The sequence below is a fragment of the Epinephelus lanceolatus genome, chromosome 19, assembly GCF_041903045.1.
Source record: "Epinephelus lanceolatus isolate andai-2023 chromosome 19, ASM4190304v1, whole genome shotgun sequence".
Lineage (NCBI taxonomy): Eukaryota > Metazoa > Chordata > Actinopteri > Perciformes > Serranidae > Epinephelus > Epinephelus lanceolatus.
In genome coordinates this window covers 23,220,101-23,241,994 of record NC_135752.1, presented here as the reverse complement: position 1 = coordinate 23,241,994, position 21,894 = coordinate 23,220,101, and the positions used below count along the sequence as shown (strand labels likewise).

The 21,894-nt window shown below is 43.3% G+C and overlaps 1 protein-coding gene across 5 annotated transcripts in view; it reads right to left on the bottom strand.

Moving 5' to 3' along the window:
* Positions 1-21,620, bottom strand: part of nsmfa (NMDA receptor synaptonuclear signaling and neuronal migration factor a) — a 69,339-nt gene extending 47,719 nt beyond the window's left edge. For 2 of the 5 annotated variants that reach the window (XM_033647063.2, XM_078161892.1), the window contains exons 1-3: positions 21,225-21,427; positions 1,914-1,975; positions 730-1,623 (exon numbers count right to left, since the gene is read on the bottom strand). In XM_033647063.2, the coding sequence (XP_033502954.2) occupies positions 730-1,623; positions 1,914-1,975; positions 21,225-21,295 (1,027 nt within the window). In that variant the 5' untranslated portion in view covers positions 21,296-21,427. Of the gene's footprint in view, positions 1-729; positions 1,624-1,913; positions 1,976-21,224 lie in introns of all 5 variants that reach the window. The other 3 variants (XM_078161891.1, XM_078161894.1, XM_078161893.1) reach the window with 3 other exon arrangements.
* Positions 21,621-21,894: the final 274 nt, after the last annotated feature.

The window sequence follows — 21,894 nt, the reverse complement described above, 5'->3', positions numbered from 1 at the left end:
CGACTTGCTACAGCCAGGCCGCCACTGCATAATGTATAAAACAGAAACACAGCATGTGTGAACTTGGTGTTGTGTTGGGTGTCAGTCATTTGTGGACATTAGCAGACTCCTTTTGTTATCTAAAGTTAGCAACTGTTGCACACTGTTAGTGCTGTAGCGGAGCAGAAGTGAGGCGAGACACCTTGAAATGCGCATAATGTCACATCCTTTGGATCGTAAAGGCCCAAGTCCTTTACATAGAAGTTCGTCCACAGGCTAGAGGAACCTGAGAAAGCCAGCGAAAGTCTCAGTTTTTAAGTTACATTACAACTTGTTCGACCCTCGACAATAAAAAAAACCTTAATACTAGTAAAAAGTTTCATACAGAACCTTAAAAATTAAAAATTAACTGCAAAGTTTCTTCCATACTAAATGCTCCCTAAGGGTTAAGTGTTATTTGTTACTTGTTTTTAAGTGATCCTTAAACTTCCATAAAACCTAGAATTATTACTTTATATAATTAAACTGTAAAAAACACTAGACTAATGGAGAAGTATAGAATTTAAACAGATCTTTATGTTTGACAAGTGGATTCAGGTAAGTGATTAAAATAAGTCAAATGCTATTTCATCTCCTGGTCCAATACCAAACCCACCAGTCCCATCCACAGGGTCTTGTGAAAAACCCTGCCCCCTCCCGCCCTTGTTTGGAAATTCAGCGCCTCTCCCTCTGTGTCCTCCGCCCTCTCACCTCTCTCCAGCCCAGTCACCCGGTCCACACTCCACATCCGCTCTAGGCGTCGGTGCTGCTTGCCTGCCTCTCGGGAAGCGCTCTCCAGATCCAGGGAGCCCTGGCTCCGTGAGGGGGCGCCGCTGCATGACTCACAGGCCAGCCCGCTGCACTCCGCCTCCCCTTTTCCACCCTCGCCCCAGCTGCGGATGTTGTGGGCGCTGACGGAGGTCTGCAGCGGGGGTTGAGACAGGTGATGGTGGTGGTGGTGTGATCCATGATGGGAGTGGGATCCAGCGACGTTTAAAGCCTGCTGCTGCTGCTGGTTGCTACTGCTGCTTCCACTTGCCCCGCTACTTCCTGCACTACTGGAGGGCGCATGGTGGTGGTTCCCGTGGTGAGGGTCGTGATGGTTTCTGTGATGGTGGCTGGTGCAACGGCCGCTGCTGGCCTGGTGGTATTGTGTTGGAGAAGATGAGGTGGAGGAAGGGGAAGTGGAGGACTGGATCAAGCCACCTCTGGATCCAACCCCGCCACTCCCCGTCTTTTCCTTTAGGACGTCCAGTTCTAGGCTCTCCTTGCTGCCCCGGCCGCTGCTCATCAGCATACCGCGCTGGGTGGTGATGGTGTACACGCGGGCAGGCTGCAGGGTGCACTCGACGGACTTCTGCTGGTCTTCCTCTGCTGAGAAGCTGCGCTCAAGGGAGAGTCGTGACGCTTTGGTAGAGATGGTGATGGAGGGGGGAGGTGGCTGGAGTAAGCCCAGCGGGGGTTTCACCAGGCTGGGCTCCCGTTTGTCCTCACAGCCCTTGGTAGTGTTGGAGCAGGGGTGAAGGTGATTATTGTTGTTGGGACCAATCGTGTCACTTGGGGACTCCGGGTCGGGACCCACCAAGGTTTCACACAGAAGATGAGCTAGAACGAAGGCAAAAAAGACAAATGTGAGTGTTAAAGAATAAGAAATACACCAAGGTGCTAAAGAGCAAGGAGAAGAGAGAAAGAGGGGAAAAGAAGAGGACAAGCTGAGGATGACACAGAGGAAAATATCACCATCTTCCTTCGGTTATCAGCTACACTAATGATCACAGCCTGGCATTTCAAAAGAGGATGAGGTGAAGCAGGTGGAGGAAGGATTAAAGACCACAAAGGAACAGGCGGAGCAGGAAACAGGGATGGACAAATGGCAGGATGGCTTAGACGCTGACCTGATCCGTTTCGGTTTTCAGGGTGTGTGTGGGACAGGTACTCTCCAAATGCTCTCGCTGCTCTGTGGGGACACACACACATGACACACATAAAGACATTAATTCATGGGTGGAAAGGAGGGGTGAGTTGAAAGGAGAGGAAATGGAAGGGTAGAGAGGAGAGAAGGGTAAGGGAATTGTAAATTATAAACCTAATTGCCTTCTTTGTAGGCTTGTGCCACCCACAGATTAAAGATGCAGCTGTTTTATCTCCACACTTCAGGCAGCCTCAGACTGAAAGAGAGACAGAGTATGAGACAGCCGGAGGAGATAGAGTGAAGGATTGTTCGACTTCATTTCTCAGTATGACCTTAGTTTGCGTTGGTGGGATGTAATTGCAGCTGGCAGACCATAAGTGTGTTTGTTTCCTTGTTTCATACACACACTGAATGTATGTGTGGATGTATACTGTATCCCCGTGTCAAGAAAAATACCTAACCTTGACAACAACCGAAGAAGATTGCTGAGACGTGCTTAAAATAGATGCTCCACAACCGCAGCTCTGCAACTGGTACTTAGCTCCTCTTTTTCCTATTGGTCTTTCTCTTACTCACATACAGAAATAGACAAAGAAATACGTTGCAGATGTCCATTCAGCCACATATAGTGAAAACTCAATATCATAGAGGGCTTCAGCTTTTAATAAAATAGCCCCAGGTCCCACAATTGAATGACACTGACCTCCTAATGTTCCTCTAGTCAGCGTGTGACAGGAGAGGAAAATGAGCAAAGAGAGACGGGCCAAAAGAAAGACGAATAACTCTGAAGATGTGCTTTCAATGTCAATCTGGATACTGACTGAGAGGAAATGTACCGCAGCAATAACTATTAGCAATAACGATTCATGACAGTAATTAAGAATGAGTGGAGGGAGCAGAGGAAAGGAGGAAATGTGAGTAACTAATACTGTATGTTATTAGTATTAAGTTATTCCTGTCTAGAGGTGTAAATCACAAGTTTCATCACAATATGATATCATAAGCCCCTTTTACACGCTGTTAATCTTTTTTTTATTTATTAGGGGAGCAAAGCACAAGTGTGTGGAGTCTTGCTGCTATTTTAATTTCATTGTTAGACATTTTAAAGATTTCTTGTGTTGATTAATTTTCAATTTATTAAGGGGCCAAAGCAACCCAGCTATATTTTTTATTTAATGTTAATGTTCAAGTTTAAAGTTTGTTTATTTAACCCTGTTAACAATAAACAGGTCAGTTTCTCATACCAACTGTTGTGGATCATTCTAACTAACCTGATTAAGTAGTTGTTCTTTGCTTGATCAAACCTTTTCTAACATGACTGACAACAAAATAAGTGAATATGTATAATACGTGCTTGGATCGGATCGGTATTGGCCAAAACTCAAGGCTGTAATATCGGTATCGGATCGGAAGTGAAAAAGCTGGATCGGGACATCCCTAATGGAAATGGTGCCACATAGGTGCCATGTGAATTTCAAAGGACATATTTTAAAGATGATGATTTGTATTGATATTTTGCACTTTGCATCAGTTATATTGGATTGTTGATCATTGAATCGATGCCTTGATCCAGATCCATGTATCATTAGACCCCTGTTCCTATTGCAAGGATCATGATGAGATTGGTCCCTTGTGACCAAATTTTTCTCCACAGTGCTTGGCAGCTCTAGAGAAAGGTCTGGAAGCACACATCATCATCAGCTATAGGGGGAAAATGCTCTGGCTTGTTTGTATTTCTTTAAACCAATCACAATCGTCTTGGTTGGCGCTAAACCCAGGATGCGGCGAAAGTGCCTTTGCAAATTAGTGTTGGTGGCCAACGTGTTCTGGTGGAACACTGGCACGTGTAGAGGCGAGGACGGTCATTAAAATGGCTTTACAAAAAAAAAAAAAAAAAAAGAACAGTAACAGATGTATATCGGCTGTGTGATTCAACTTTTAGAGATAAAAAAGACAAACATAATTTGATAACCAGTTCCCTAGAGGTGAAGCATGACTGTACTTACAGCTCAGCGGACTTGTTCATACCACGGACGATTTGCCAGCTGTATGTGATTCCTGCACGACATTACTACAATATCAGAGAAGCTTGTGTGAAGTGGAACCGATTGGTGAAGTCTATGTTACTGGCACACGCCGCTGCCAGGGTAAAAAGATGCGGCAAATCAACTCTGACTGGCCGTGTCAGAAAAGGGATGAACATCGGGTATGAGAGTCCTGGGAGACGGGGTCTGGGCATTTCTGAGATGTGCTCACAAATTGTTTATTTGTTGTAGATCTTCACAACTGTTCACCAAAACAACAAATACCACCTACAGCAATAAAAAACATATTAAGACATCTATCATTTAACACACTACATACACACTGTATGCAAACTGACTTTTAACACTCAGACTTCAGTTAGTTTATTACTAATAATAATCTACTCCAAGCAGACTATGAGTTATGAGTCAGCATATTTGTTTCCTTTCTCACAACCTGCTGTAAAAGCATTATGCGCCACTAAAATTTTTGTCGATGTGATCCAATAAAATCACCTGACTTGTCCACAGCTGCAGTTACGGTATCAAGGGTCAACTGACTGTTTACATCCTTCAGTACATGCAGGGAAGTTGCCTGTTTGCCTAACGCAGCTAATGTTGGAGGTGACTGTGCAGAAGTATCCGCTGAATACAGGGGAATCTGTGGGTGCATGAACGCCTCCTTCCTGGCAGCTCTGTCAATTATTAAAGCCTGTCCAACACAGTAGGCACACACACGTACGCTAACACACGGTAGGAGCAGGAGTGCACTGAAAACAGACTCTTCTTTTTTCTCAAACATTTCTCTGATGCACCATCTTTCATTCTCTCTTACATCGGGCTTCTTATTTAAACTCAGCCCTGCCCAGAAAGATTAAACTATACCTATAATACATTTTAACAGTAACACAGTTACATGGTACATGTCTGATCCGAGGAGGTCCTATAATGGAATTATGGCTTTATTATTCAAGTTAATAATCCTTCAAACATTGGAACATTATTTATTGTGACTCGACAAGGAAGTAGAAATTGTAGCTGTTATGTTCGGAAACTCTGAGGTCCTCTATCAATATTAATCCTCTCTGAATACATACATTAGTAATAAGAGAGCATAATGTAAGTAAGCATAGTCACCTCCTTCTGTATCAATATGTAGGTTGTAGTAGAGACTTTTTGTGAGAGCTCAACCGCACCAGAGTTCAGGTTAGTGTGGACCTCCATTAGAAAGACAAAAATCGCAAGCAGCTAGAAGAGTGCTCTTATTAGAGTGCAGATGTCTGCCAGGTGTGTCTGGGGTCATGTGGGTGGGATGCAGCTTACATTATCAAGGTGTAAGCAGAGTAGACAGGCTATAAGGAGACAAACCTCTGACACAGTGTCTTAAGAAGCTCCTCTCTACCTCCCACAACAAAGAGGAGTTGAGTCTTACTCACTCACAGGCTCCCTTATTGTTAAGATGGCGGCAAAGATACCAAAAAATGGGGATTTGTTCATCTTGTATTGTGCATAACTTTGGTACATATGGAATTAATCTCCATTTTCTCCAGTTCAAAATTGGCGCCAGACTTTTATAAGGATGTCAGTTTTTGAGGCATGAAATGGGTCAAAATATGGCCTGCTAAAGAATCAGCACATCCATTAGAGGTCCTTGAAAACACTGTCACAAATGTGCACAAAACACACACACATGACCGAAGGAGTAATTCCCTCCAGGCTTACACCCTGCCGAGATAATAATTACATGTTCGCCTGTATCAGCATTGGGTGAGATACTGTATGTGACATTTTAGCTCCAGGCTCACACATTGGATGAGTCCACCAGAAGGCCCCTGTAGGGCAAAAATGACCTGTGGCTTATTGCCCCTCCAATCATTAAGTGCCATACAGTGCACACAGACAAATAGCAGCTTCTTGCTGTATTTTGCCTGCAGACCCAGAACACAACCAGGACTCTTATGTTGGAATGATACCTAGCTGCTGTGGGCCAGTTGGTTTGTGGTAATTTGACTCAACACAAATGTATTCAAGAATATTCACCATGTAAGCACAATATAAAGGTTTTGAAAAATCAGATCTGACTCTACAAGACAGGGCGTCAAGACCAGGAAATACTACAGAAGTCAGCCTACAGTTGTAAGTCTGGAGATTTGTGTGTGTGCATTTTATTTATACATCCCAAAATAACAAAACACAATTTGCCTCAGAGGGTTTTTCAAGGACATCCCTCTGTACTTGGACCCTCACAGTTGATAACAGAGAAAACCTGGTAGAAACCTCTGAAAGAGCAACTGCGGAGGGATCTCTCTCCCAGGACAGGCAGACAGACATCTAATAGATATTGTGTGACATGTCCATGCACTTCGGCATTTGCAGGTGTGTGAGTCAGTCTTTGTATATATGTTCAAGGGCAACAGAGAAAAAAGAAGCCGAGAGTATGTTTGTGTGTGTGTGCGTGTGCATGCGGTGATGTAAGAAGCAACCAGTCCCGTTAAGGACAGTTGTGATAAATGTAGTCTATGCTCTAATCAGCAGGTGTTCCTCTGAAGCTCTGAGACATTTTCATTTTGCCCTCCTGTTTTATTATTCAACAGGCCGAGCACTCTGATTAGAATCAGCAAACAATGGTGCAAGAGACTCGCAGCATCCATTATACATGAGAGGAAACTGAGTCGGAAACGGATAGAGCAAAACGCCCCTCAGTCCATCCATTTAACAATCCCTCTCTCTGTGTTGTCTCATATCGCTGCCGTGCAGCCGGTCCATATATGATGTGTGAGCACAGCACCTCAGGGACACAGGTGCATGAGGCGGCGGGGGAGAGATACTATTCGCACATGTGAAAAATGAAGGAGGAGAAGTTAGAGACGGGGAAGAAGAGAAAGAGCCTGACAGGCAGATATGAAATTCGTCCTGCATGCTCTCAGACATGTGACGGGGGTTTGGGGAGAGAAACGAGTTAGGGAGGGGAGTTCCTGAGGAGGAGAGTCAGGATTACAGCAAAGAGGAAGAGGGGAGTACAGAGAAAAAATGGGGGCATATTAAAAATGCAAGGTGGCGTAAACTTGAGGAAACAGAGGCAGACAGACAGAAAGCACAGTCAGGACAATGAGGAGGAAGGCAATTAATCTAACAACGGACTCTGTTTCCTCCTCATGACAACTGCGTCTTTGAAAATCAAATCAACTCTCAAAAACTTAGTGTCAATGAACCTCTGGAGGGGCTTCTACAGGCTGTTTAAGTACAATATATATGCTGTCAGTGAAACGTGTCAAACAGGAATGACAAGGATGGCACGGGTTCAAGTTCAGTGTCCTGGATTCAGATCAGATCAGATTAGATATTCTGACAGTGATGGAGGAGACTGGCTGCGTGAGAGTGAAATCTGTAACCTTAAAGATAAAGTAGAATCCTCTTCCCTCAATAAATGTACTGGTTTCACACTGCCAGCCTTGAAGTTTCCAAGAATATCACTACAGTATAAAGAACGTGATCGTTATCATTTTCTAGAAACTGTTCCATGGTGGCACGTTCATGGAGTTCATAGAAATGGGAGTTTTTTAACAGGAGAATTTTTATACCTGTACTCTGCCGTGCTTTGTGCCTGTATTATTTTTTACAACAGGGTGTTGACCACCATTTTCGGTACACATTTAATGCAACTTTTTATAGTCCATAAAATGTCTACATCATGCTAGCTTTTACAGTAATGCAAGAAATTTACATTATCCATTTCCTTGCTTGCATCGTTGTTTGTCTTACATGAAGGTTAGATATCCTGGCAACATCACTGGTGAGTGCAATGCTTTTCAGCTGCCAACTCAGATGTCACAGCGTCCTCACCAACAATCAGGGGTTTTGGAAATGGTTCCGCTCTCACCTACCTAACAAGTCCCCAAATTTAATGACAAAATACCATGTTTGTAATCGCCCTCCACAGTGACTCATATAAGCATTTTGTCATCTGGTTGCCCTATCTGCCAATGTGACAGCACTATAGTTAAGGTTTGGTCCGGTTTAGGCACAAAAACAACTTGGTCAGGGAAAGATTATGGTTTTGGTAAAAAGAAGTACTTCGTAGCTTGGGTTAAAATGACTGCTTTGCAAAGGTTTAGGGGACCTTCGTCCTTATAGTTACAATGATAACTACATGGTTATGGTCAGTCAGGAAACGTGGTTGTGGGTAAAAGGAACCTTTCATGCTTTTCTTCATTTTCTGTCATATATAATGTTACAGTGTAAATTGTTCATATTATACGTGGCCAAAGTTGCAAAGAATACGTGGAAGTAATCAGGCTTCAGATTTGTGTAAATACTGTTTCCAAATCATCAACATCACCTTGTGACTGATCACTACCCTGATCCAGGTACACGACTGCAAGTGTATGTAGCTACATGCTAACGTCAGGGAAACATGTTATCTTGGTTGCGGATGTTGTTAATTTCTCTGTGATTACAGATCATATTCCTACTCGAATATGTTTGGTTGGGTTCAGAGGCTTTTATTGGTGATTCTTAATGGTTGAAAAGGTCGCTATGCACAATCATTCCCCGACTGCAAGTTGACTGCTACATGTAGCTACATACTGAGATCGGGGAAACATGTAATCTTGGTTGCTGATGTTGTAAATTCCTCCCTGATTTTGGATCATACTCCTGCTGGAACATGTTCAATTGCATTTAGAGGCTGTTAGTGGTGATTTTCATTTGAGAAACTGCAACTATAGGCAGTTATTCCCTGGCTGCAAGTGCACTGCTACATGTAGCTACATGCTAATGCCAGGGAAACATGTCATTTTGCTGATGTTGTTAATTTCTCCCTGTTCTCAGATCATATTCCTGCTGGAACATTTTTTGAAGCTTTTATTGGTGATTTTTAATTGTCAAAAGTGCTGCTGTACAGAGTCATCCCCTGGCTGCAAGTGCACTGCTACATGTGGCTACATGCTAAAATCAGGGACTTGTGTAATCTTGGTTGCTGATGATTTTAATTTCTCCCAGATTTTGAATCATATACCTGCAGTCATGGTCATTTTTGCTGGTTGCAAGGTGCATAGACACTGATATGGAAAACATGGAGATGCTGACCATTCAGAGCAGAATGGGCTTTTTTGGGAGGGAGGCTTAAAGAGACAGGTGCTAAAATGAAGTGTCTCAAATAGAGGTGTGCCAGCAGAGACAGTATTAGGAAAATTAATCACTTTCTAGTAGAAACGCAAAATATAAGTATGAACCCCTTTGAGAGAAATCCACATTGACTGTCAGTGGGAAACTAAAACTGAACAACACTCTCTTGTGTTAAAGTCTGACATTTTGGTGACCCTCACATCCACCCTGACCTCCTCCATATGTAAAAATTGCTGCTAAAAACATAATGTCATCTTACTTGTGATGGACAACAGTCATAATTACTACAGCTGCTAGTAAGCATTGCCACTTCAACGTAGACATATGCCTTTGCTAAAATGACTGATAACGCTCATCTTTCTTTGGAGGACAGCCTCCAGCTTTATGGAACGAGGATGCTAATGGTCCGATGTCTTGGACAGAACTCCTCTCCACGAGTAGCTGTAATTCTGTTATGTAAACTACTGTGGGTGCAACCTGAAGCTCCCGCTGAGTGAGCGAGCGAGAGCGAACATGAGCATATTTCGCCTCTTGTCTGGGTCTACAGTTCAGCACATACTGTAGTGTACTTAGCATTCCACGAGCTGAATGAGTCAGACACAATTACACACACTCCACTCCTCTTTAAACACTTTCTGCCACAAACTCCACTAACCACTTCGCAGATGCAAAGGTGTCCTTAGCAACAGGAAGATACACATCAGCACTTCATCTCTTTTATTGGAGTTAGACGGAACAATGCATAACTACGTACTTGACAGATAGGAACATTATGAAACTGTAAACATGCCATTTTTCAGTGTCTTCATGTTTAAACTTAGGATGTGGATGGTGAAACATTACTTGTTCCAGTGTAGCTTTAAACACTTCTTTTTGACTTTTTGTCCTGTTTCTAAGGTGTTCTTACATTAATGTTTTTAGTGCTCTGACAGGTATAAAATGCCCACCCACATTTGGATATGCGCCAGGCAAGAAAACATCATAAAACTCCTATGTGGAGACAAAAGTATATGTAATATGTGGATTGTGGGCAAAATCAGTGCAATTAACTGTGAAATATAGCCCAGTTTCAATAAGATAATTACATTATAGAGATTATATGGAACAGAGAAAAATATCATAACCCTTTTATGTGACAAATAGGTAAGAAAGCAGCGCTTTTTTTGCACCATCATTAAATATAAGATGTAATTTCTATCAACAAATTATCTCCATGGCTACGAAATGGACTTTGAGGACTCACAGGTTACGCTGAGGTTAAAGAAATGACATACAGGTACTTTCAAAGAGCCACGAATTACAATGCTGCCGCATTCAGTATTGACCCATATCTAATCATCTCATGCCTTTCTCCTATGAATTCTGATGCCATTTAACACCGTGACCATATATCTTTAGAGGACAAGCAGCTCGAGGCTGAAAGCAGGCCATCACTCCCCTGGCAGTGCTCCCACTGGTCTGAATATCATCAGGGCTGATGTCTCCCCGGGCGTCTCTCCACTGTAAACAATGGGCTGCCAAGCAAAGAGATTCCTCACTCTTAATGCTCCTTAATCGAATCCTCCTCTTAGATGGTCTAATTGAATTGGGTTTCCATGCACACACACATGGAGGAACATACACACACATATATGCACAGCGGGGGTGATGAGAACCTGTTGAGAGGCTTGTTGTGTGTGCTGAGGGCCAAAGGGACTTGGGAATGTTAATTGCAAGTCCTGAAGTGTGGTGCATTATGGGACATGCCGGAACGAAGAAGCTGATTGGGGAGCTGATTAAAATGTCAGTACACTAGTGGTTCAACCCAGCCACATACAGCGGTGAGTGACGCAACCGTATCTCGCATACACCAACACACACGCACACACAGAACTCTTCTGTTTCTCTGCAGTAGCCTACACATATTTAACATTCTTATTTAAATCGATAACAGGCATAACAATGCAAAAATCCCATTGGACTTTTGTCAAGGGAACCAGGGTGATGCTTAATTACAGGCTGGCCAACAAATACTAATGTCTAACTAATAATGTCATCCCTGCATCACTCTTTGGGACATACGTACACATAGACTGATGGACAGATGGATGTATGGATGGGTGGCAAACCGGAGGCATAATGCCTCTGACCCCAACTGTCACCGGTGCGGACACATAAAAAAAGGAAGTATGAAATATTATTAAGAAATATAACAAAATTTGTAAAAATAAAAAGGAAAATTACAATGAAATTAAAAGAAAAATGTCATAATAGCAAAGTATTGTGCAGGGTACAGTTTGCACTTGGAAATGGACATAACAATTGTACCTCATGGTCCACTTTCTCGTCTTTTCTTTTTCTATATCGTATGGTCTTCACTGTTAATTAAGCTTGCTCAGTTGTCACTTAACTGTAGAGGAAGTGCTCAGAAAAGTGGAAAGTTAGAACATCTGCCTTTCAACTTGGGCTTAGACTGTTTTCTCATAGAATACTTGAAAAAAGTGTAGAATAAAAGTGTGTGATAACAGACAGACACAGATAAACAATCACACAACACTGCTGGAGCCCTAATCATCCCCCAGACTGTAATCAATAAAATCTGCCTCTGTCAGCATATTCATGGCAAATAGAGACTTAGACTGTCTGATTAAACAGAGGAGGGGGGTGATAGATGTCATAGAAATACTTTGCTCAAATAAGGATGCACGGAGCCATACATACATAAAAATCTGAAATACAGAGTGTATGTATTTTTACACAAGAGCTAAAAAGGAAATAAGAAAGCACAGTGAGGCAAAGACATGACCAGATTTCAGAACTTCAGAGGAAACATGTTCTTCCTTTGTTGAGCTTGAGTGAATCTGAGTAACTGCTATTTAAAAAACAATTGCATAACAACCCTTGACCCCCTGAAACAGAGTTACTGCAGGTCTACAACAAAGACAGTCGCACCTGTCGACCGCCCTGCAAAAACTAAGATGCAATATTTCATTTGCATCTGTCGGTAAAACAGTCCTTTCATCTTCCGTGCCATCTTTCACACCCTCTGTGAACAATGTTGTCCGACGCCCTTCAGCCAAACCAAAGCACAGCCCATCCTCTCTGGCTGATGGGCAGATCAAAGCATTTGCTTTTTCACTCAATGTCTCATAATTCTGGTGTGTAAATTGGAGGTAATCTCACCCCCCCCCCCCCCCCCCCTTTTGCTCTTTGTCGCTTGCTACTTCTTATGAGCTGCTAGAGGGGAGAGTGTGACCTGTTTCATAACCAGCAATCCATAAACATGCATAAAATGACACAGGCACAGAAGAATGCCGGGTACAAGAAGCCAGTATCTCTTTAGTGTTTCCTGTCATTGTTTGTATGTATTTTAAATGAATTTGGTTGGTCACTATTTTGTGTGTCTGCTAACAACTCCTAAAACCTCAATGGCAAAATGGGTCACACGCACACACAATTTGTCAATGCTTGAGCGATTTCTGATCTGGCACAGCACACACAGGACAAAGACATACCACAAGGGATTTTAAGTCATGCTATTTGCATGCTTTATTCAACCTGATCTCATCCCTGCTCCTTCTTTTTTATGCTTACGCAGAAGCCAGCGTAACCAGAGTCTTTTGCTTCGTATATTGACCACAGACTGTAAGAATAATGGACATAGCTACCTTGACGTCACCCATTGGATTGTGGACACCTTCACCGGGGAGAGCGCTGTTCACGTCCCATAAGATTCTAAAGCCAAACCCTGTTCTTCTTTCCTAAACCTAACCAAGTGCTTTTGTTGTCAAAGAAAAGAAAATGTCAATTCATGGTGTCGTACTGACGTAGAGCGTTTATTTTGAAAGACTGTATGTAAATGTCAAATGTCCTGTGAAAGCAGAAGTGTATTTGGAAAGAAGACAATGCATGTAACAGGCAGAACTTGACACAGTGTCCCAGAACGTCAACAATCAACGCACCCAGGGTAACTTGCACGTCGTATGTGGACGTGGAAAGTTCGTGACCAAATGTCAGTACGTGACGAGGTCGGAGTGAGAATGTGTTGGAACTGCAGAACCTGAGCAGTGAGGTTTAGGTGACAGAACTATCTGGTTATGGTTAGGAAAAGTCACCCACATGACAAAATAACTCAACATTGACTTTTAGTTTTACACAGGACACAAACACTGGTCTCCTGGGTTAAAGTCCTGTGCTTGTTGGACCCATTCACCTGCCCTCCCTTCTGCCCTATAGTGGACTTTCTCACTCTTTATACAGCATCCGTTGCAATGTTAGTCTGTCCACCACTTTGGTTCGGACTGAAATGTCTCCACTGCTATGGGACAGATTGCCATGAACTTTGTTACAAACATTAGTGGTCCTCAGAGGATAAATCCTAATGAACTTTGGTGATCTCCTGAGTTTTCTTGTGGCTCCACCAGCAAGGGAAAGATTGTGGTGGGTAAATTTTGGTAACTAGAAGTTAAGGAAAGATAATCTTTATGGTTAAGGATGAAAAAACACTGTCTTCATGGTTGAAAGAAACCAAAATCATTTTTCTGCCTGTATTTGAGGTGGTAAATATTTATCACTCCATTTCCTGATTTCCTACTGAACACTGAGCAAATTTGATCACATGACAAATGAATGTTGCCTGCTTTTTGTTGACTTTGGGAAAGGACAGACTTTATTTGCACAACAGCAAGAGGTTGCCAATCAGGAAAACATGTAATAAATATGAACTGGTTTCAACCACTTGAATAAAATGACCACTGCTGTCTCCACAGTGTAAAAACACAGTCTGCGTCATGACCCCCGCAAACAGGTCAGCCTGTTCAATAAATGTTTCATGAGCTTTTGTCAGACTAAGGTTGATGCAAGAGAAACAGATCACAAAAGCTTTGAGGAATGATAAATGAGTTCATGTGCCGTGTAGATTTATGAGGGTGCATTTGTGTCTTACACCTGCAGAGTGGGGACATTTCTTTAAGGGACTGGGATTAGGAGTCAGGTTTAGAGATAAGGTTAAAATTAGAATTTGGTTTAAATGAAGCAGGCCACAGTGTTAGGTAATTAAGATAACAGTAGGTAAAGGTTATGCGTGTACTGCTAATGATTATGGCTAGGTAACAGGGAGTGAATAACGTCAGCAGGGGTCTTCGTGATCCAAAAGAGTGTGAGGCTTTTATGTGTTTATTGGAGAGAGAAAAAAAGAAGTTTGTATGTGGATTTATGTTTGGATTTGTTGGCAAAGGATGACTCATACACCTGCTGTCATTTGCCTGGAAGATTCTGAAGGCACAGGAGAATGTGTGTGTCTTTGCGTGTACAGTATGCAAAAGAGAGAATTAAAATGATGAAAGAGACAACAGCATAATCATGAGGAGGTTGCACTGACAGTGAGTATATGTGAGTACCTGAGACCAGCTACTCAACCAGCAGTGATTTATATTACGGTATGTCCTTTAATATGATGTGAAAGCTGAGGTGACACTTTATCATGTTGCTAAATGGACACTTGCTGCAGCTGCGATGGGAGAAAATGTTCCCACTGGTTAATAACTCATGACAGCACCAGTTAGATTAAACCAGACATCATACGGAAGAAGATATTCATATATGTACTGAGTTACTGCTGATGCAAACCAAACATTTCCACCTGCGGCAGCTTCACATTAAAAGCATTTAACTGCCAAAACATGAGTTGACTTTATTATGAAGCAGTCACAGGGAATGTTTCATCAAAAATGTGCCCACAAACAAGACAATAGTCTTTTTCGGCATTTGTTTAGAGCGAATCAGTTTGAAATATCGTAGAGAGTAATGGAACAAAAGGGTGCATCAATAGTGAGTTGTTAAGACTCATTTATACTTTCTTTATGTACAAAAATAGATACGTCCATTTCAAACATTGTAACAATTACTGCCCACACACTTCCATCTGTCCTTTATGTTGGCATGGATACAACTACTAGAGGGCACTACCAAGCTGGCACTGCACGTCAATATCACATCAGAAAGACATTGGACTCTTACTTTGGACAGATGTTAAATTTTGGTTGGAATGAATTAGGTGGACAGTATTTTTATTGTCATATGATGTTAGAATTTGACATTGTGTGGACGTTAACATTGTGATGCATTCCAGATGTTGGGTTTTAGGTCTCCAAATCATCATGACAATGGGACTTTCCAAAACCGGACACTACCCACTCCCACTCTGTCGTGGAGTGTAATTCCACTTGTAGTCACTTTCACCAAAACCATCCTCCATCAAGGTGACAGCAGCAAACTTTGGGACAAGCTTCCTTCTCTGTGGCGGAACGAGAAACTGTCGTAACTTTTAGTAACCGTGGAGAGAAACACAACTGAATCCAATTTCAAGCTCTTCACATGTATTTCTAGCACTTACAGTTAATCTGTATGTGCTGCGATTGTCTAGGTGTACCTGAGGTTTTGTATATTATGTTTTTATCATTAAAAGAAATAAAGAACTCAATTAATTTAAAAAAAAGATATGATTTCTAAATGTATATCTTGTCGCTTTTCACTCTGATGTTTATAGGCTGCTTGGTGTTTGTAACAGTTCTTGTAAATATACGGCACTACAATCAAATGAACACGACTGTTTTGTAGAGGCTAGAGAAGGAAATATATTATCACAAGTATGATGTTACCTTTAAGATGTTAACGTCTGTATGACTGATAGGCGTGTAAATGTCTATCACAAGCCCTTTTTAGATAGGAATTGTGCAAATTTGCAGGAAAGCCCAATCAGTCTTCTTTCAGCATTGGCAGTGTAAAAAACAAAATCAGGGAGTGCTGCAAAATGCCGCCTACCTACTTTTGTTTATACAGAATGTGCCTTTTTCGGGCAATGGGGGGGCGTGAGCAAGTAACAAAATGTGTAGCTCAGCGTGTGACTGTTACGTTCCCCAGCCGCCTGTGTATTTATTATGTGTATGTGTTTATGTCTATGTAGTCTATGGATTTGATCATCATGTTTAGTGGAGAGTCAGACCTCTCTTTCTGTCCGGAGATCGTGTGTGTATTGTGTTAACAGGTGTGCAGGTGATTTGCTGGATGATCGTGACATTGCTCCGACTGGATTGGCTGAGCAAGGGGCTCGGCCTTCAGTGTCAACAGCTACTGGATAACAAGTGTGACGTCACCGCTGCCGGGTTGGTGGAGCAAGGGGCTCGGCCTTCATAACGCTGGCCACACGGAAGCCACGGCCCCACTCTCGTACATGGCAGCAGCACATTGTATCGTTCTCTGGTTTTGTGATTGATAAGTACTTTGTTGTGTGATCCACGTGTGATTATTTAGCTTGCTTGCTAAATAATTAATTCTTTTGTTAAGACCAGCGCCTTAGGGCCAACTGAGTCGTGTGTGTATATTGTAAATAGTCATTGTCACATATTATTGTTTGCACGGAGCGTAGGGGTGAGCTGCTATTTTTGTTATACCTGTTTTCTCCTGTTTTTTGTTAGCCTAGGGAGTTAGGCCTAGTATTGTATTTTTGTTTCTTTTGTTTTTGTTAGGGATTAGTTATTTCGCCAGTCGGTAGACAGGTTGCTTTTTGTTTGTTGTTTTGGCCTGGGCTCACCCTGACGTCTTTTGCTCCATTTTGTGTGCGATATTGTACAGTGTGTTTTTGGAGTGTGTAGCAATAAATTGCTCACCTGTACATTTACTCCCGTGTTTCTGTGTGTCCTTATGTTACGCACCCACACCCCTAGACCAGGGCGTAACAGTGACGTAAACAGTGACGTGGGAGGGAAGCCGCGGCTAGGCAGTCCTTCGGCAATTCTCTCCTAAGTCAGCCCGTTCTTCACCGTCCCCGTCATCTTACGGTTAATGGCCTCTTTGTTTGCGAGGGCAAGGAGGGTGCGCAATTCCTTGTCTCCCCAGTTGCTCATCTTTACAGTGTCTGTCAGGTTTGCGTTCCCCTCTTGCTACTAGCTGCTCGCTAATTCCTGCTATCAGCTGTTTCCTGTTTATCCACCGCCAGTGGCTCGCATGTGGGGCGTCATCCACAGCTCCTCCCACAAGTCATCAATCGCCCCTCCCATTGTGGAAGGCCGCCTTGGTCGTTTTAAAGTAAAAGGGTTCCAGCAATATGACTACCCTTCAAGGCGGAAAATTGGGTGCCTCAGATCAACTCACCAATCCGGCTCTGTGTGTCTAAACGCACACAGCTTGCCGGCAAAATGGCCCAACATTCGCTGAAAATCTGGCAGTGTAAAAGGGGCTTTAGTTTGAGCAGGTTAAGTTTGTAAGGATAGTCGTTGAACTTTATTTGTACAGAGCGTCTACCATGACTAGACCATGACTAGCTGTTGCACATGGTCAGTAAGTTGACATCAATGCAGACTCACTGTTGGAGGGTTTTGTAACTCACTTCCACTCCTTACTAGTTGGTTTGGGATGGCACTCTGTGGCCAACCCACTGTGTAAATGCAGAAACTGAGTAAAAGTTGGTAGTTGTTACTCAACACTAAGATGGCAGTGTGAGAAGTTTGGAAGACGTTGGATGTTGGCGACTAAACAACTTAAAACCAACAAGATATCAATGTCATCTGTTGTGAGTATTCTACGATTAAAATTGATGTTGGCATCAAAGGTCTAGTGTGTAGGATGTAGTGACATCTAGTAATGAGGTTTCAAAACTTAAACTTCATGTGCCAAGAGTGTAGAAGAGCTACTATGGCCAACGTGAGAATGTGAAAATGCCAATGACCCTATCTAGAATCAATGCTTGGCTTATCTGTTCTGGCTTACTGTAGAAAAACACTGCAGACCCTGTGGTAGAGGACTCACTCCATATGTCGATATAAACAGCTCATTCAGTTGATTATACACAAATGAAAACATGGTTATGAATATTATTTACCATCTCTGCCAATAGATGCCCCAAAATCCTGCACACTGGGCCTTTCAACGCTGTCCTGACATTGAATTTTGGTCCCCCAACATCACAATCTAAATTCAACCATATGTCAGTGTTGAGTGATGTTGGTGGCCAGCTGGGTAGAGGTAGAGGTCTCGCATTAACCTTCACTTCTCTTTCGCTACTGTCCAATTCCCATTTAGTTTCCATCCAGTCTCTTCCAGGCTGTTCTGTAGTAACTGATGTCCCTGTGCCCGGGCAAAGTCACATCATGTAGATGTTTAACATTTCTGACCAACTCAACGTCAACATCAAAAAACTTGCTTGAACTATTTGCTACAATGCCCCCATGATTTCCAATGGCACCGTTCCATTTCGTCTGTATCTGTAAGCTTTCAGGAAACGTGCACAAAAATGGATGACATGAGCACTTAGTGTGGACAGAGGGCTCCATCCACGTCCATATGCATATCTAATGTTGAGCATATATGTGCCTTTAAATGAAGAGCTGCAGGCCACAGGCTGAACAGCTTTCAACTTCTTGGTGATGTAACCAACTCCTCTACCCTCATTAATGCTGTCAGGTTCCCTGTTAGCATTGGGTTTAAACTAGAAATATTACCAAATGCGTGCTTTTGATTTTTGCTTCAACACCAAATCCTTTGCTGTCATCTTGTCGGTCAACTTGTGTGCAATCTGACTCCTGCTAATCTGTGCTGTGACTCTGCTGTGGCTGTATGGAGCAGATACTTTCAGATTATAGTTGTAGCGTCTGTTGTCCAACCAAGTATTGATAAGAAAAAAGCAAAGCTACATGGGGGGGGGCAAGTAATGTAATCAGTGTATGCTGAAACATTGTGTAACAGCGATAACACCGACTATAGCAGCAAGAAGCCCAGTTGCAGATGAAAACTGATGAGTCAAAACTCAGCTATAACCGTACTCCCTGTGTGTGTGTAGTGTGTGTCAGCCATCACACAACTCCTCACAGCATGGAAGATGGAGGCATGCCATATGGTAGACTGCAGGTACACATGGGCATATTAACCTGTCTGACCCACTATAATCGAAAAGTGATTCCACAACAAACATAAAAAGTCTGTTTTCCTCATGAGTTGCAACCAAATAGCAGCAAACAGACCCTTTACTACCTCGAGAAAAGAATTAGCTGCCTGGCCCCGTATCAACAAAAACAAGAAGGAGGGGAAAGTCTTAAATCCTGACGGTTAGTGTGCAGATAATTCCAGTTAACTCCAGATGTTTGGCTGTTTAGCATTCAGCTGCTAAATTGTTCTGTTGCCAGAGTGTGTTCTGGCAACAGAACAATTGACATGACATGACCCTTGACACAAGATCAATGCAACATGTACTGAATAAATGGAACAGATCATTCAAAATTAACATTGCAACTACAAGATATAATCCTTTAATATCTAACATTACAACATGAATGGCTGTATTTGATGTTGCAGACAGAGCTCTAGCATTTAAAATCTGCAGAGAAGATTCATCGTCCAGCCTATCCTTCGGAGAGGAGATGTGATCATAATGTAGATGAAAAGAGAGAGGAGGGGTGTATGCACACACGCCCGACTGTATGCATGTAGATATGTTTGTGTGCGAGGTGGAGATGGAGAGGAGAAGCACTTTTTGAATGCTTGCTTCCACATTCATGAGGTCGAGTGCAGGTGGAAGGCTGATCAATATTGGATGTGATTCGGCTGCAAAGTTCATGTTGCCATTAACTCCGAAAAATTAAACTCTTAGTTGTGTGTTCTTCGAAGAAAGATGGGCGAGTGTGTGTGTGTAGTCAGGGATCATCCTCAGTAGTTAGCAGTTGTGTCAGATGGGTAATAGTATTTGATGTGAAGAGACACACACAGAAACACACACACTTACAGTAGGCTACCTGCCCAGGACACCCTCTGTAGTCACTTGCCATTGTGTATGAGCGTCACATTCTCATCTCAAGGTGGCACACACACACACACACACACACACACACACACACACACACACACGACACACACGTCCACGCACACTGCACCGCATGCAAAGGAGGCTCATATACTGCCTGTGCAATGCAAAGACACATACACACCGAGGAGAATGACGTAATAGCACATCAGCCCACATCTGTGCACGCTGAAGTCCGCACAAGTCAAGGTCATTTATTGATTGAATTAGACTCGTGCAGCAGGGCCCGCTGTGGGGCCACTGGCGAGGCACCGAAAAGCTAAATTTGTATTCTGATCTCACTCGTGATCGCAGCTCGCTGTCCTCCCCTCTTCACGTGTGGACACATGAACACAGTCACACGTGCTCGTCTGCGAACCGCAGCTCCTGCTCAGCCTCAGACATGCAGCCAGCACAGCATGGATACAGCTATTACTTTTTGCTGCATGGTGTTAGAACAGCTGGATGCGGATTAAGCGTTAAAAAAAAATCCATACGATGAACGAGTGAGTCGTTAACAGCTTTTAACGAGTTGGACACGTGCCAAACAGTCTGAGCCCCGCTGCTTTTTCCCCCCAATGCTGAATAAATTAACAGGCGCTCACCAGTGTTGCCCTCTGTGACCGCTCCGGTAACTGACCGTGATAGGTGATCACTGCAAACGACCGGATCGATTGCTGTGATTGATTAATTGGCGGCGGGATCATTTGCCCGCCGGGGTGTGAAGGCAGGAGTCTCATGGCTGCGCGCTGCGCTCGGGTCGATGCGGCCAGACAGGAAGCCGTTTTTGCGTAAATTACCATTTAAAATCAGATAGTGATGGCAGGGTGTTTTTTCCACAGCAGATGATAGACTATTTTAGGTGAGAAAATGTCCGAGGGTAACTGTGAGTCACAGCAGCCCTCGCTTTGCCTCTGCATGACTTTGATTACACAATGATGCTTCATTCACAACATCAGTAAAAGCTCCGACGCGCCAGAGACAGATACCCTCTCCCGGCTAATTTAGTCCAAATAAAACACACTCTCGTGCAATTACAGAGCAACCTTCCCTTTGGTTGGCTGCATGTGCACACCTTGGAAAGAATAACAGGCTAATTTAAGCACACATTTGCTCAGATGCACGCCCCGGGCTAGACGGGACAGTCAGCAGACGTGCAAAAAGCGCAAAGAGCTTCTCTGCGCATTACAAACCAGGGCTAGCTGCACCCGGGATAGCGCAGCGGTAATTCAGCTCACACACACATCGGTAACTTCGCTCGGGTCGCACCTACCCGTCCAGTCTCCCCCCCGTGGGTGCTGCATGATGGGTTACACTCATGGGTGTCACTCACCTAACTTTTGCTGCCACAGAAGATATCGCATCGTTTCTTAAATTCTTCCTTTTGGACACGGCAGTTCCCATGCTGACATGGAAACGACGCAGGCAGGGAAACAGTTCATTCCAAAGAGTCGGAGGATGGAGGGGATGCGACAGTGAAAAACAGTATAAAAACCACACAGAAAAAGTTGAAGGGAAATCCGGGAGCAGATAAGTCACGTACGCGTCTGCGGAGCAAAAAAGGTGCAAAAAAAAAACACGAGGGATGTCTCAGCCTCTCCTCCGTCTCTCCTCTCTGTCTATGTGTTCCTCCGGATATGAGCACGTACGTGGGGTTGCTGCACAGCTGTCAGCGTGTGGCTGAAAATACACAGACCTCTCTCTCTCTCTTCCTCTCTCTCATTGATCTGAAAATGCAATGGAAGGATGGCTGGGGTGGTGATATCACCATCATCATCATCACCACAAAGGGGAGGAGGGGGCGTGGAGGCACTGTGCAAGGGACACTGGTGCCGTCCGTGTAGGAACCTCTGCCTTCCATCTCATCCATTTTTGGAGCATTATCTGTGTACCCATATATAGTTATCGCCTCATGTTATGTAATTTTTAGTAAAAGGGTCCCCCCTCTCTGTCACAAACACACACACGTGTTGAGATGGTTCCCATCCACAGCCAAGGACAGG